The sequence below is a fragment of the Biomphalaria glabrata genome, chromosome 17, assembly GCF_947242115.1.
Source record: "Biomphalaria glabrata chromosome 17, xgBioGlab47.1, whole genome shotgun sequence".
Taxonomy (NCBI): Eukaryota; Metazoa; Mollusca; class Gastropoda; family Planorbidae; genus Biomphalaria; species Biomphalaria glabrata.
Window position 1 is genome coordinate 9890794 of NC_074727.1, and position 17358 is coordinate 9908151.

At 32.6% G+C, this 17358-nt stretch overlaps 1 protein-coding gene across 2 annotated transcripts in view; it reads right to left on the minus strand.

Annotated features, from left to right (window-relative positions):
- The window catches only part of LOC106063655 (uncharacterized), a 36865-nt gene extending 21492 nt beyond the window's left edge, over window positions 1-15373 (minus strand). For both annotated transcript variants that reach the window (XM_056015831.1, XM_056015830.1), the window contains exons 1-4: window positions 12786-15373; window positions 12052-12134; window positions 2666-2785; window positions 1245-1415 (exon numbers count right to left, since the gene is read on the minus strand). In XM_056015831.1, the coding sequence (XP_055871806.1) occupies window positions 1245-1415; window positions 2666-2785; window positions 12052-12134; window positions 12786-14553 (2142 nt within the window). In that variant the 5' untranslated portion in view covers window positions 14554-15373. The remainder of the gene's footprint in view (window positions 1-1244; window positions 1416-2665; window positions 2786-12051; window positions 12135-12785) is intronic.
- Between the last annotated feature and the right edge of the window lie 1985 nt (window positions 15374-17358).

Consider the following 17358-nt stretch of genomic DNA (forward strand, 5'->3'; position numbering starts at 1 on the left):
GTGGGAGAAATAACATGTGCAAACTTTTTACCACGCAGACAGACAGATTGAGTTGATATAAGTTTTGTAAAAAATATTTAAATATCAATTCCTACTGTATGAAGCTGATGGTGGACTATCATATCTCATTTTATTTATTTCTTGTAATGCTTTCCACTGAGATTTGCACAATCAATCTTCTATTGACAGTCCATCTAATGATTTTACAATAGACTGGAAAAATAAGTCTAAAAAAGACTGTGAGCAAAATGTCCAAGTAGTTTAACTCTTAACTGAATACATAGAAACATTTAAATGTAGTTCTATTTATTTATTCAACTCTCAACTGAATACATAGAAACATTTGAATGTAGTTCTATTTATTTATTCAACTCTTAACTGAATACATAGAAATGTTTGAATGTAGTTCTATTTATTTATTCAACTCTTAACTGAATATATAGAAAAGTTTGAATATAGTTCTATTTATTTATTCAACTCTTAACTAAATACATAGAAACATTTGAATGTAGTTCTATTTATTTATTTAACTCTTAACTGAATACATAGAAACATTTGAATGTAGTTCTATTTATTTATTCAACTCTTAACTGAATACATAGAAACATTTGAATGTAGTTCTATTTATTTATTCAACTCTTAACTGAATACATAGAAACATTTGAATGTAGTTCTATTTATTTATTCAACTCTTAACTGAATACATAGAAATGTTTGAATGTAGTTCTATTTATTTATTCAACTCTTAACTGAATATATAGAAAAGTTTGAATATAGTTCTATTTATTTATTCAACTCTTAACTAAATACATAGAAACATTTGAATGTAGTTCTATTTATTTATTTAACTCTTAACTGAATACATAGAAACTTTTGAATGTAGTTCTATTTATTTATTCAACATAGAAACATTTGAGTCAAGTGTGGTAATTTCTGATGAAAACATGTTTAAAAATATGTGTGATAAAATTTAATTTTAATGATTATATTTTGAAAACGGTCAAGCAAGAGTTGTGTGTCTAATTAGCAACTAATTTTTTCCCAAAGATCTACATAAACTGCCAAATACCTAGGAAAATTACTAGAGGCATTTTCGAAATACCCATCCAACTTCCAGTTTCCACCCACCACCCATGAAGAGTTAGCAAGATAATAGTAGGAATTGTAAAGACAAACAAGCAATTTTTGGCCAATAAAAAACCCAGTAAACTCCAAATAGGGGCTCATTGAAAACAAAACCTGACCTCTCTGCCACACCAGTTCAAATGATGATTATAATACTGCTGAAATTTGAACTGTCTGGGAGGCAAGTCTATTTTCTTCCTTTCCTCCGCACATTTCTGGCAGGCGATGTAGCCCAAACATTTGATGATCTCTTTGGGCAGACTTACTCCCATGGGAAGCTTTGCGAACCACTGCATAAAATAAATAAAAGAAAAAACAACTTGTCAAGAGATGGCAATCATGTGTAATAAAATAACAATTTCAAAATATATGATGGAAAGACAGAAGAATGAGGCAGCCATCTTCCTTTTTCAAATTTTTTGAGAACGGATTAGAATTATAAATAAATAAAGAAAATATTTTTTTAAATTTCTAAAAAAAATGCACTTTTATTTCAGTGCACTGAAAAAGGGTAAATATATTGTATAAAATAAATAAATAGGTGGCATAAATTTATTGTTTACCATTTTGTAATTTTATTATAGTTAATATACAATTTTTATATATTTTTTATTTTATAATATTGTAAGACTTGTTGGAAATAGGATGAAATTAATAGTTTTGTAGAATAAAAATGGTTATTTTGTTTCAGTAATTATTGTATCAGAGCATGTTATAACACAGTCTTATGATTCAATCATACGATATTGGTGAAGTCTTGTAGCAAAAAAAAAAAGAATATGTCCTATAGTTAGTAAACGTTTTTTATAAAACACCCAAGTCCTGGACGTATTATTCCTCTCATGCTTAGCAGGTGCTTTTCTTTTCTTTGGGCTATTGAAAAAAAATATACATGAGGTAGAAATCAATCTACTTACAATATTACAGACAGAAAAAATAGCAGATATATAAGAACAATATTAAATGAAAATAAAAGTGAGCTAAGACACATTCATCATGAAATCAAGATTTCTATCCTGAAAAGCCTGATGAAACTAGACCCCACAGCTAATCATAAATAAATTGAGTTCAAACTTTTTATTTTCTCTTTCAATTGAACTAACATAGAGTTCCACTTTCAGACCATGCAATCTAAGGGCAGATGATATTAAGGTCATCTGTTTCTTTTGCCCACGGCCATACTCAGGGGTGACGTAGAAATCATGAAATTCAAAATCCCAGGGTTCGGTGAGATTCGAACCCAGGACCCAAGGTTTGGAAGCTAAGCACTTAACCACTCAGCTACTGTGACCCCGTAATTTCAGGATCTTTAGGGTGCCTCTGAGTCCACCCAGCTCTAATGGGTACCTGACATTAGTTGGAAAAAATTAAAGGGTGTTCGTAGTGCTGGCCACATGACACCCTCGTTAACCATAGGCCACAGAAACAAATGACAATGTCTGAAAAGAGAAATTTACTTTACCATAATAAAGGTCAGGAGTCAAAGTAATAAACTACACAATAATACTTCTTCAAAAAAGGTGTCTGTTTGTATGCTCACCATTAAGGAGTGATCCACCATCATATGTCGTTTTAACTTCTGAAGGTTTTCCATTTCAGTGTTGCAGTGTTTGCAGACAAGAGAGATTTCCTCTGCATCATTGCTTCCTTCTTCTAATCCCTATAATGTAATAATACATGAGTCGACTTTAAAAAAACACATTCTTTACAAATTTTAAATACAATTTATGTGAATGAACACAACATATTTACAGATTTTGTAACATATTTCAGGAAGTGAAAATGTTTTTAATGTGATGTTTCTATTAAAGTTGGCTTTCAGTTGTTGGATAGAATGAAAATAGTATCAATATTTTGATGCTTACATATGATTTGTACAAATGTTCAGTTCTGTCTCAGCATAATATAATCTTTCAGCTAAGTTGAAAAGGAGAAAATCTAAGACTTTTTAAAGAATAGATCAAATTTTTTTCAATACTAAAAAAAAACTATATATAATTACCACTGTATTGAATGAAATTTGTATAGTGCATCTTTCATTCTCAATGCAATATGGTCCAAACTCTTTTGTGGGCATGGGAGGGGTGGGGGATGAGTATCTGGGAAAAAGTATCCATGCTGCCTTAAAATGACTTTTTTTTAAATTTCATTCCTCTCCTTTCTACATCATGTCAGAATCATGGCCACTTCATTAGATCACTAATGAGTGTTTTAGATAATTGAAAATCTGTTAGTAAAATAGTAAGCTAAAGTGAAGTTTATTCCAGGGCTTGTAGTATGTCTGGGCTTCATTTAGCAATATTTTCAGCACATCTCCCCAGAAACCCCAAAATTTTGTCATATGTCTTGAATAGCTGAGTGGCAGAGACTGCTTGGCTACCCATCAAGGGGGTTAGAGTTTGAGCCCCATCATAAGCTGAGCCATGTTTATTGAGTGCCTAACAGCAGCATGGAAACCTCCCAGATAACCCTCACCCCATGAGTCCGCAAAAAAAGATTGGAACACAGGGCACTGAGCATGCTCATAGCATGAAGTACGCACTATACTAAAATAATTAGATGCAAAACCTTTAGATAAACAAGGTTACAAAGACAAAATCCGCCCCCGAAGTGGTCCACCCAGGCAAGCTTCAAAATTTTCAGAAAGAACAACTGAATGAAATTATATCAAGACAAATGAGAGATAATAATGGAGAAAGATGGTTGACAGATCTTGTGTAGTGCCCCAATGGTCCAGAAGATCAAAGGATAAATGCAAGTGAATGCAAAGTTAGATGTGAACCTGGCCTAACTAGTTCCCCTTTTAGACCTTGTGGTCTATAGGGCAGATGATGTAAAGTTCATCTGTTTTTGTGGCCTACGGTTAACAAGGGTGTCATTTAGCCAGCACAACGACCAACCGCCTTTACTTTCCCAGGTACCCATTAGAGCTGGGTGGACTCAGAGGCGCCCAAGGATTCCGAAGTTGAAAATCCCAGTCTTCACCAGGAAACCTCAGAATTTGCGCTATTCAATTTAAGCTTTATCATCATAGGAATCCTTCGGATTTAGGCCTCTTTTCTTTGCCTCTTGTGGGCTTTTTTTTTTTTTTTTTTTTTTAATAGGTTTTTATTTGTAAGTTCTAATAATTCACAAGTATTAAATCATAAACAATGGAAAAGTGATTGTCACCGTGTTGTTTTATATGTTATGAATGTGGCTGTGGTTATCAATGTAGGCGTGGTGGTGACATTGGGTTCTTGTTACAAATCACTGGATAATGAAATGACGCTGGGTGTAGCAGATACAATAAGTTTAATATAACACCACATAGTGAATACACCATACAATTCGACCCAGGAATGGTCAGTATTAATCCAACAGTAATATACGAATATCACAACTTAGTACTTATTCTATAACCAACTACTTTAAACATCTAACTCTACTGCTTATATCTTAAGTGACTCAATACAAGTGCTTGCTACAAGATCTCTATGTGGACTGACTGCCTTTAACTCTCTGGTTCACCTAAGGTCAAAAGTGTTCACCTTAGTGCAACATGGGTTGTGAATAAGATTCACAATATGGAATTAACATATACAATACAGAATTAGGGTTTCTACTCTATGGCACCAACTTTGAGGTGGTGACATTACCTATCACCCCCCTTTTGAAAAAAATTTTGAAGAAATTTTTTTCAGCTTGACGACATAATTATCATAAGTAGGATCAATTGGAATTCTTGGGGTCTATGAAATGTACAATTGCAGAGTTCAAATAGAACTACAAACTTGCAATAAAATATATAATATGACAGTGTTACACTAAATATTTGCTGAATCAAAAAAAAAAAATTCATACAAGGGCAAAATTCTCTAATTCATCATATTCTTGTAAGGCAATTCAAATAATTCTATGAGTCAAATACTTAACATCCCAAATAATTCTTTACATGTAGTTCTAATATATACATCAATGTTCACATGTGTTCAATATTTACAAGTCTTTTTCATAATAATATGTGCAAAGTGTGACGAAAATTTCAATGACAATCTCCTATGTCAATGTGAAAAATTAATACAAGTTTTTTATTCACAATATCTATTTATAAAAAAAATCTTTGACACTATAGAAATGTTAGAAGTCTGGTTTTTTTTTAACACCAATAGTACAATATGTACAAATCATGTAGAAAATGTTACAAGTAAGTCTCAATATGTAAGTGATAAGTATAGAAAAATTCAAAATATATGTGTCAAAATTCAAGATCAAATTGATTAATGATCATTGTTACAAATTCAATGTATCTGTTTACTTCAATATGAGGTTTGACATCTCCATAAAAAATTGTTGTGCATTAATATTACACAAGTAAATATGTATAATTCAAGTATCAAAATATTGGATCAAAAGTATGAACATCAAATCAAAATGAATATCTTTCATAGTGCTTGTTGCATGCACCTTATGTTTCAATTAAGTATTTCTCCATATAACAGTTCAAATAATTTGTAGCTAGTAATGGCAAAAGTTTAATGTTACATTGTTTATCAAATAATTATTGAGTACAAAGTTCAAAAAATTCTTTTGTCAAAAAAAAATTCAACTGAGAAAATGCGTCAGTTGTGATACAATCTTTGAGTTTACATTAATTTGTTCAAGCATATACATACAAGCATAACATCATAATGGTTTAGTTGTATTTATTTTAATCTGTTGTGAAAAAATGTGTAAGTCCAATTTAAAAGAATAATATCAAGTGTCTCTTTCAGCACTTGAAATATCAAAAAGTTTGTACAACAATCTTCTTGTTGACATCAATGATTGTTACAAAAAATATAGTCCATAAGAATAGTTTGACAAAAATGTTTTCAAAAAAAAATACAAGTGTATGTCAATATTTGATTACACTAATTGACATTGAATAAATAAGTTACATTATGAATCAATCTCCTTTTTCAATAGTATTGAAAAATGTGACTAAGTTATATAATTGTGATAAATGACATAGTAAAAAAAATTCCAATCTTGTTTACAATAGCTGTAGAAAAAAAAATTTGTCACAGTTGTTCTCAATACAATGAGAAAAAATAATGTTTACATTGCATGGAAAAAATTAAGCTAGGTACTGAATAAGTTGGGAAAAAAATTCAATGTTTGTTTACATTGTTGAGTACAAAAATGTTATTCTTGTTGACAAAAGAATGTGAAAAAAATTGTTGGTTACAATGTAGTAATCAAATTCCAAAGTTTGTTTACAAATATAGTTTGAAAAAATGGGTTCTAGTTCAATGTTTACAAATATAGAGTACAATGTTTACAAAATAATGCTCAGTGTTTACAAAATAATGCTCAATGTTTACCAGATGCGATGTATTAAGTCAACAACACTGATATTAATTGTGAGTCCCTTAATTGGTGTTCCGTATATTTTATGTAATAACTCTTTGTAATGGCCAAAGTTTTTTATTTGTATCCACATTGACTCTCCAAGTTCTGGATGTTTCCAAACTTTTTTATATCCAAAATCACAAGTTATATCTTGTACTATTTGAAAAATTTCTTTCTGAAAATCAGGATCAGACAGGTCATAAAACCATATTGTTTTATGTATTACTGGCTTTTGATGCACTTTAACTTTTGGATAAGATCCAATAATTACTGGACTGATAGTATTTTCAAGTACTACAACTTTTATTTTCCCTTTAATAAATGGTGATTTGATTTCAGCAATGGCAGTTTTACATTCTATCTTTCTAGAGTTTGGTAAGGTTACAATGGCTATATCATTCAAATAATCTTCTTTTTCTACTAAATTGGGCTCTACAAAAGTGATTGTGGATTCTTCATCAACTATGCATACAACATCCTGATAATTGACTTCTAGATCATATACTTCTATCTGTTTGCTATTTTTAAATGTCAAGGCTAATATTTCCTCTGTTATTATTACTTTAGGTGAGCTAGTGTTAATGTCATTTTGTATTTCTTGTTTTTCAGCTTTATCTTTATCATCTATTTGTATTTCATCTGTTTGTATTTCACTATCATTTGTTTGTGTGTTAATTGTTTGGCAATCTTTATTTAGTTTAGATGCTTCTGTTAGCAAATGAGTTTGACATTCTACATCTATTTTATTTGTAATTGACTGATTATCTTTAGTTCCTTCATGTATACTGACATTGTTGTAATCATGTGAATTAGTAGTTGATGCTAACTCAATATTTTCTTGATTCACACTATTAGCCCATTTTACTAAGGCTTCTTCTGACAGTTCAACTATGTTCTCTATGTTCCCTATAATTAGTTCTTCAGCTGGGTTGTTCATTACTATGGCTTTGTATTGACCCGTGAACCATGGTGATTCAATGAAAACTAATGCTGTTTCACATACTTCCCATAAGTCTTTATTCGCATAAGTCAGTGTGACCTTGTCTTCAAGTATCTGTTCAGGTTTTACTAGTGATTTCTTTACAATGATTGAGGTGCAGCCGCTGTCACGTAATGCATATACCTTAATGCCATCCACATAGGCAGGATACACTTTTAATTTGGCTACCTTTGTCTGTATATATGCTACTGTTTCATATTCTATTGGTCTTTCAGTTGCTACAGCTGCCATGTTTTGTCTGGTATGATTGTTATTGTGGTAAGTATGTTGTCTATCTTGAAAATGATCTCTTCTAGACATTCTGTTGTTTTGCCATCTTCTGTTTGTTTGATGTGATCTACTGTTAGTTGGACTGTAGCTTTGCCATGTTCTTCTGTTATATTGTTGTTGATAGGATCTATTATAGTTAGGACTGAAGCTCTGGAAAGTTCTGTTATCTCTTCCATATCTATGGTTTCTATTTACATATTGCTGTTTTTCTGATGCCATTCTCTTTCTGCACTCTGCTTTGGTGTGACCCAATATGCCACAGAAAAACATTGTATGCTCTTGGCATATTTAAATTTATTTGTAGTTCTTGGATGGTTTTCTGTCACTGTTGCAGCTACATTGTACAATTCCCTTTTGTCAATGGTGATGTTTGGGTGGGAGTCCTTGTATGTTGTTAAGTTTGATATCAATTCAGCTTCATTTTTTATTTTTCTCTCCTTCAGGAATGAGAATGCTGCATCTGTAACATTAATTAACACATTCTCAATGAGAAAGAAATCTAATATCTGTTTGGGGTCATCTAAGTTGCAGTTTGCGAGTTGTAGCCACTTTGTCATGTTCTGGCGCATGTTATGTATTGTTCTTTTTAAATCTGCATTCTTGGCTAGTTTTATTTCCCTAAAAAGTTTTCGATAGTGCTCCTCCGTTTTGCCAAAATGTTCAATAAGTCTTTGCTTTACTGTGTTGTAGTCTTTTCTTTGCTCCATAGTTAGTGTGTCGATGATGTTTAGTGGTTCACCTCTTAGGTTAGCTAGAAGTTGTTGAGCCATTTGTGCACTATTCATATTTGCTGTTTGACAGATGTATTCAAATTGAATAATGAAATTTTCCAATGTGTCTTCTTTTGGGTCAAAGTTCCTAAATTTGCTATGATACTGATGATGAGATGAAGTTTGACTTGCTGAATTGTCTTTATTTTCTTTTGCTAGCTTGGCCATTTTTTCTTCATGTTCTTTTAATTTTATTTCATGCTGGCGTTCTTTTTCTTTCTCTAAGTTTTCTTGTTCTTTCTCTCTCAGTCTTCTTTCATGTAGCCTTTCTTCCCGTTGCTTGTCTTTTTCTACTCTAATTCTATCTATTTCAATTTTAATGAATGCAGCTCTATCATCTTCTTTTAACTTTAGTTTATCCACTATCTCTATTAGTTTCTCATACTCAGCCATTTTCAAAGATTCAAATTAGTAATATAGTTAATTAATAGATATGTGTACACTAGGTAGTTGTAAATGAATATTGTACGATAAATAATTATTATAGCTCAAATAGTAATTGCAGGTAATAGTAGATATATATTTTGTGCGAAACAATTGAGGTTATGAGGTATCTTAAGTTATTCTTGGTACTTTGTCTAGTTCGTAATGTAATGCTTTACTGATCAATTATGTGATTATGTATTTCTAGTATCTCCACTTGCAATGTAAAAGTTTATTGCAACAAATAATTCACAATTATGTGAGCCTTATTAGTCTGATAAATAGTGATCAATGTATCAATAGTATCAAAATAGTTCAATGTGCTCAAAGTATATATTATATACAATCAATCTTGTCACAATCTCAAATCAAAATATATCCCATAGTGTATCAAGTGTGTAGTGTAGTGTTGATAATAATAAAAAATAGGTTGAAATAAGAAGTAAAATAAATATCTATATTAATAAGTAATTAATTAGACAAACATAAATACACTATAGATACTAAACAGTCTGCTTTAAAGAGACATTACAAGATAGTAGAAATAGTAGACAAAAGAATTACAATGAGTAATAACAATGACGCAAAAAGAAAATTCAACAAATGTAAACAAGACAATACAAGAGTTTAACAATATGATAGATACTTGACGAAATACAAACTTAACTAATACAGCTATACGATCAAGTATTTACTTTATCTAAAGAGTCCCTACCAATACCTGGATGCTTACTTGAAAAAAAAATATAAATGCTCAGACTCAATAGATAATTAAATTTAGTCCCTAAAGTCAAATGTATATATAAATACAAATGTAAACAATGAAAAAAAATTGTGGTGTAGTTCAAAGAGAACTAATCAATATTCATTAATACTAAAGGGTAATTAAAGTTACTTCCCTTATATATTCACTTGATGCTTGACTTGTACATAAAGTTCCGGTGATGCTCCACATAAAATATGTCCACAGTACAGTTCATAAGTAATCCACTTGCTAAATCCGCAGCACAACGGTACAGTTCATAAGTAATCCACTTGTTAAATCCACAGCACAATGGTACAGTTCATAAGTAATCCACTTGTTAAATCCACAGTACAATGTTACAGTTCATAAGTAATCCACTTGTTAAATCCACAGTACAATGTTACAGTTCATAAGTAATCCACTTGTTAAATCCACAGTACAATGTTACAGTTCATAAGTAATCCACTTGTTAAATCCACAGTACAATGTTACAGTTCATAAGTAATCCACTTGTTAAATCCACAGTACAATGTTACAGTTCATAAGTAATCCACTTGTTAAATCCACAGTACAATGTTACAGTTCATAAGTAATCCACTTGTTAAATCCACAGTACAATGGTACAGTTCATAAGTAATCCACTTGTTAAATCCACAGTACAATGTTACAGTTCATAAGTAATCCACTTGTTAAATCCACAGTACAATGGTACAGTTCATAAGTAATCCACTTGTTAAATCCACAGTACAATGTTACAGTTCATAAGTAATCCACTTGTTAAATCCACAGTACAATGTTACAGTTCATAAGTAATCCACTTGTTAAATCCACAGTACAATGTTACAGTTCATAAGTAATTCACTTGTTAAATCCACAGTACAATGTTAAATGATACGGTACTCAAGTTCTTGAACAATAGTAATCCAATAAATACTTCATATGTTTGACAGATAATCCATTAAACAATTCATATAGTTGACAAGTAATCCAATAAATAATTCATGTGCTTGATAGGTAATCCACTGTTTCGTACAGTTGCTGAAACAAATATAAATAACTAAAAATGACCATAGGTAGTGACGACAAGAGAGGTCTAAGAGTGAGAGCGCTCTCTTATTAAATGTGCTGTTAGACAGCGACAATAGGAGTGTGTCATTAGAATTATGACGAGCACTCGATGTAGATGATTCTTGAATATGTCAGCTACTTCGACTGACCATATATCAGCTGTCTTCAGACGATGACTTGAATGACTTGTAGTACTAGATTTTCACCCACACCGGTTGTAGTATCACGGTTGTCTAGTTTCACCCACACAGGCTGTAAGATCAGGGTTGTCTAGTTTCGTCCACGCAGGTTGTCTCAGCATATCATGTTAAAGTGACTTTGAACAATGCTGTCATAAATGTCGTTTTCGGCCGCTTCTGACACCAAAATGTCACCGTGTTGTTTTATATGTTATGAATGTGGCTGTGGTTATCAATGTAGGCGTGGTGGTGACATTGGGTTCTTGTTACAAATCACTGGATAATGAAATGACGCTGGGTGTAGCAGATACAATAAGTTTAATATAACACCACATAGTGGTGTTATACAATTCGACCCAGGAATGGTCAGTATTAATCCAACAGTAATATACGAATATCACAACTTAGTACTTATTCTATAACCAACTACTTTAAACACCTAACTCTACTGCTTATATCTTAAGTGACTCAATACAAGTGCTTGCTACAAGATCTCTATGTGGACTGACTGCCTTTAACTCTCTGGTTCACCTAAGGTCAAAAGTGTTCACCTTAGTGCAACATGGGTTGTGAATAAGATTCACAATATGGAATTAACATATACAATACAGAATTAGGGTTTCTACTCTATGGCACCAACTTTGAGGTGGTGACAGTGATTAACCTTAAAAATATAATAATAGTAATAGAAATATTATTTAATATCAAAGACATACTGCCTAACCATTGAAACCACTAGAGACAGAAAATTGATACAAGTATCCTCTACCCCAGAACTTTGAATGGTCTAAAATATTGAGATGTCGGATTTTCACTATCTTTTCTTGTTTATGAGATCTAAATGGGACAGACGGACAGACATTTCACACAAAACTAATAGCGTCTTTTCCCCTTTTGGGGGCCGCTAAAAATCCATTCAATGTAAATCAAAGGATTGGGCTTCATAGTTTTACATCAAGTTACTGTTTGGGTGAGTAAATACCACTACAAATATATCACAGTGTATCACTACTAAAACTTCAGAGCTAAAGCTTCAAGTAATCAATTAGTTTTGATTTCAAAATAACTGTTAAAGTGATAATGAAAAAAAGTCCTTACATTGAGCTTCTTTAATAATTCTTTGTTTTTTGAAGGCCTGCCACGTCTTCGTTTTGAGACAAATGATTTCTCAGAATTGGGATCTGTGGGAAGGGGGTGCAACAAAAGTTCTATATATATTTCTTCAAATACTTATTTACATTATACAGTGCTGTAGTACATAAAGATATTTAAAAATATCATTTTTAATGCATGAAGTGTAATTTTTAATGCATGAAGTTTCTCCAACAGATGAGAATTTAAAACCTCATTAAGACAGAATATATACATGCATTCATAAATACATAGTTTAACATAGCTATTCTTAAAAAAAAAAAAACACCCTAAATTGCAATTTGGTGATGTCATTTATGAGTGTAAATGGGGCATGTTTCACCACTATAATCCTCCCTTGATGTACATGTCTCTTTTTAGTTAAATGGTGAAGGTTGGTCATGGTTGTTTTATTAAATCAAAATTATTCTAAATGTTGTAAGTACTATCTATTCTATTTTAGTACTTAATAAACAATAAACAGAGTTTTCAGGATTGTTTTATTTTGTGTCCCAAAAAGGGTGAATTTATTTTTTATAAATGAGTTTTGATTTGCTAGTGCTAAATTAATAGTGCTTTTAGTCTAGAGATAAAAACAACATCTCTAGCAATCTTCAATATAAAGTAGCCACTCTATATACACAAATAGATCAATTTAAAATTTTGTCTTCATTTGTTAATTTTTGTGTGCAAAACTTTACCTGTTACATTGGCAATATCATCTGCAGTAAGATTGAGAGAGTCGCTTTTAGATGCTAGTTCTTCTGATTCTGTCAAGACATTTCTGAGGGAATCACCAGTTTTGACTTTCCTTTGAATATCCAACTCATTTTGTCCAGATTCAGAGTCATCAAACGTATTTGCAGTATTGTCTGTTTGTATTTTACGGGGTCTACCTCGTCTTTTCTTATTTGGAGGAGCTGAATCATTATTATGTTCAGCAGACAGTTTTAATTCGATAGATTTATCATTGCTGCTTTTATCTATCTTACATGGTCTTCCCCGTTTCCTTTTAACACTATTTTGTTGTTGCTCAAAACTCTGGCTTAATTCAAGAGATAGATTACTTGTATTCGTCACAGAGTCTCTCTCTTGATTTTCACTATCTTGATGCATTACTAGCTTCTTTTTATCCCCATTAACTTGATCTTCAGGATTTGAATTTACATTTTCAGAAGTCTGAATTAATTCACAAGAACTTTTACTGGCATTTATGTTAGCATTATTCTTACGAAGTCTTCCTCGCTTGGCTTTTTCTTGAGGTACTGAATCATTGAGTCGAGAGATATTTAAATCAAGAGAAATATCCCTTGCATTGTCATCCTGATTTTTATAGTCATTTACTTGATCTTCAGGATTAGAATTTAAATTTTCAGACGTCTGAATTAATTCACAAGAACTTTTACTGGCATTTATGTTAGCATTATTCCTACGAGGTCTTCCTCGCTTGGCTTTTTCTTGAGGTACTAAATCATTGAGTCGAGAGATATTTAAATCAAGAGAAATGTCCCTTGCATTGTCATCCTGATTTTTATAGTCATTTACTTGATCTTCAGGATTAGAATTTAAATTTTCAGAAGTCTGATTTAATTCACTAGAACTTTTACTGGAATTCATGTTAGCATTAATCTTACGAGGTCTGCCTCGCTTTGCTTTTTCTTGAGGCGCTGAATCATTTAGTCGAGAGACATGATTTAAATCAAGAGAAATATCACTTGCATTGTCATCCTGATTTAATTTCTGTTTAACCTGGTTTTCTGCATCTTTTTGTGTAGATATCTGGTTTGATTTTGTGGATTCTGAGTGTGTTTTCATTTCTGAAGATTTATTATTATCCAAAACCTCTGATCTATTTAACATAATTTTCTTTTGTTTTAATCTTTTTTCATATTGATCAGAACTTGTATCTGGATTAATGTGACTTCTTTGATGCTTTTGTTCTTGACATACATCCTCTGAATTAAATGACATATTTAAATCTATACTTTCCTGGTTTTTCTTTCCCATTTTTTCCAAAGAAGTATTTATAGTTGTAGAAACATTATGATTAGCATTTGGTGCTGCCTCGTTTATGCTTGAATTCAAAGAGTTACTAAACGAATCACTTTGGTTGTTATCAAATGCTAAATGATGACTGTTTGTATGAGTTTCTGAATCAGATTTATCTTCTCCATCTAATACAGAGCCTTTACTATTAGTTGACACATTTGTGCTTGCCTTTCCTGAAAATGAATCATTTATTATGTCATCTTTTGTAGGATTGTTTTTTCTTCTCTTTCCTATTGGTGTGCTGGTAATAAAGGAGTGATTGGAAATATTTGACGGCTCCTCACAATTTTTATTTACAGAATTTTGAGTATCATTTTGACTGCCATATATAATAAAGTCATCAAAGTTGGTTCGTTTACGAATGCGTTTGGGTTTTTCTTTAGAATTGTCCAGAGTTGGAATAGATTCTGAATTCTGCATTTTAACTTTAAGTTAAGTCTAAACTCTACCTAAACAGTAAATTTGAATCTAGGCCATAGAGTAGTCTAGATCAGCTCACTGATCTTGCATTTATAAATGATAATCATATATCTAGAATTTATAATCTAGAAGTTAAGTTGACAAGAATCTAATACCGGTAGTCTCTAGATTTAGAAACAATCATTTAAAACTTAGTCGTCATAAGTTAACAATACAATGACACAATCGTGTGACATCACACACAATATCACTGTGATTCAATGCGACAATGCCATGGAATGATGGAATATTTTTAAATAAAAAAAATCATGTTTATGTTTGAAATTGAATCATGAAATGATGAATCACTGCATGTACTTATCATTATTATGTCCATGTAGTTGTAGTGAATTCAATGAATTGTACATGTAGTTTAGATTTAATAATAAGTATTAAATGTAGATCTATCAGTCTAGCAATTAGATCTATCATATCATCATCTGATAATCATTCATTTGTTTCATAATATGTCATCTCATGTGATTTATCATCATCATAGTCATACTCATAATATAATCATCCGTTTGTAAGTTTGTATGATTTAAATGATTATGATTTTATATAATATGAAGAATTCAATGTTGGCACAAAGAATCACAATCTTAAACTTAAATCATTTTTCGAAATTGGTTTCTTGTAGATCTTTTTTACATAATGTTCCCATAAGATCTATAACAACAGGTTGAGTTACTATAAAACTAATCTCTTGAGATAAATTTAACAAACAGCATTAACAAGTCAAACACTCGATTGCATGATCTAGCATTGTAGATCTCTATGTTTTCAACATTTATTTATTTTTCAATAGAGTTGTTTCCCTTTCAATATTTGGCTATTCAAACCTATTTGTAATTCTGTTGGTAAATTTCAGTTGTAGAACGTCTCGATGTAGATCTAGTTCTAGACCATAGACCTATATGGTTCATCTCGATGAACATTTTTTCTTGTGTGGTTCATCTCGATGAACCCCTTTTCTTGTGATTGTTGAGCCATATTCTCGAGAGACACTCCCGTCCACATGTATCGCAGGTTAAAGGTTAAGGTGGCATTCGCCTTTTTCTTATGACACGCTTTTCTTCCAGAGCTGAGGCCCATGTTTTTTCACTGTCCAAAGCTTTCTTGGTCATCACCGTCTCTCTCCAACTAGTGCGGTCTAGGGCTATGTCTTCCCTATGGTCAGTATCAATGTTCACTGATTTTAGGTCCCGTTTTATCACACCCACGTAACAGAGGTTGCGGCGACCAGTTTTTCTTGAGCCAGGCGCGAGTTGCCCGTAGAGAATGATTTTCGGGATGCGATTGTTCACCATCAAACGAACATATTCAAGCCACCGTTGCGGCGGCGTTGTCTGTGGACTGTAAAGATGCTGGGAAGCCCCATTCGCGCAAGGATCACATTATTGCACACTCTCTCTTGACATGTGATTTTCAATATAATTCGGAGGCAGCGCAAGTGGAATGAGTTTAGTGTTCTCTCTTGTTTTGAGTAGATATAGCCTATGTCCACGACTCACTGCCGTACAGAGGCGTATCCAGAACTCATGCCTTAAAGTTGTTTAAGAGGAGGTAGGCCTACACGAGCGTATTTGTTTCCGCCAAAGGTTGAGAAACATGCTCTAAAGAGTCATTGATTCATTCATTGGCCCCCTTCAGTCCTAGAACGACTATGGTTTATCTCGCACACTTCCTCTTGTGGCTGTGAAGCCCTATTTTGGAGAGACACTCCCGTCCAAAAACCCATGTTCTTTCACTGTTCCGAAGTAGGACGTTTTGGCACCGCCGTTTTGGCGCAAGGGACGTTTTGGCACGAAATACATTATGCACGTTCATTGTATTATTTCTTGAAAAAGAAGCATGCATATTTATGTTTTGCAAGAGTGTTTGTGTTAAATTTATCCCGATGTTTTCTCTATCTGTGAATGCATCTGTCAGCAGTGTAGGTGCTAGGACACAGCCTTGTTTTACCCCGTTTGATACTTTAAAGGGCTCTGATGGTTCTCCACTTTCTTGGACACAAGCCTTCATGCCATCATGAAATGGTCTCACCATGGTTATGAATTTTCGTGGACAGCCATACTTTGACATAATCTTCCAGAGTCCTTCTCTGCTAACAGTGTCGAATATGCCTTTGTTAGGTCGACATATAGATCTATTGAGAAGAGTTCAGCATTTTGTTCTTGGCATTTTTCCTGGATCATGTCAATGGTTCCACGCTCTTTTCTGAAGCCACACTGGCTTTCTGGTAGTAGACCATGTTCTATGCATTGCATGAGCCGATTTAGTAGGATGCGTGCAAGGATTTTCCCACCAATAGAGAGAAGAGATATTCCTCGATCTGTGGTTGTCGCAGATTTGGCGGGTTCCGTTTCGCTTGTATAAATGGACAATTGTAGCATCTTAAAAGTCTTGTGGTATTGACTCTTGTTCCCATATAATAAGAACAGCTCATGAAGTCTTTCAATCATGGCTAATCCACCTTTTTTGAGGACTTCTGCGGGAATAAAGTCAGCTCCTGCGAGCTGTTGAATGGCAAGATCGGTTAAATTTTAATTTGCCTGAGTCAGCCAGGTTAACCAATAACTTGGCAGCATTTAAGTCATTGATTAACATGCATGACTAGACTGATGTAGGAACACGCGAAAGACGTAATCATCTCGTAAAATATAAGTATATTCTATTTTAAATATTAAACGGGAGACAATTCTAACATTCTTTCGCAATTTTCCCTTTTCAGTTTTCAAGATCTGTTTGTGACGTCATAATGTT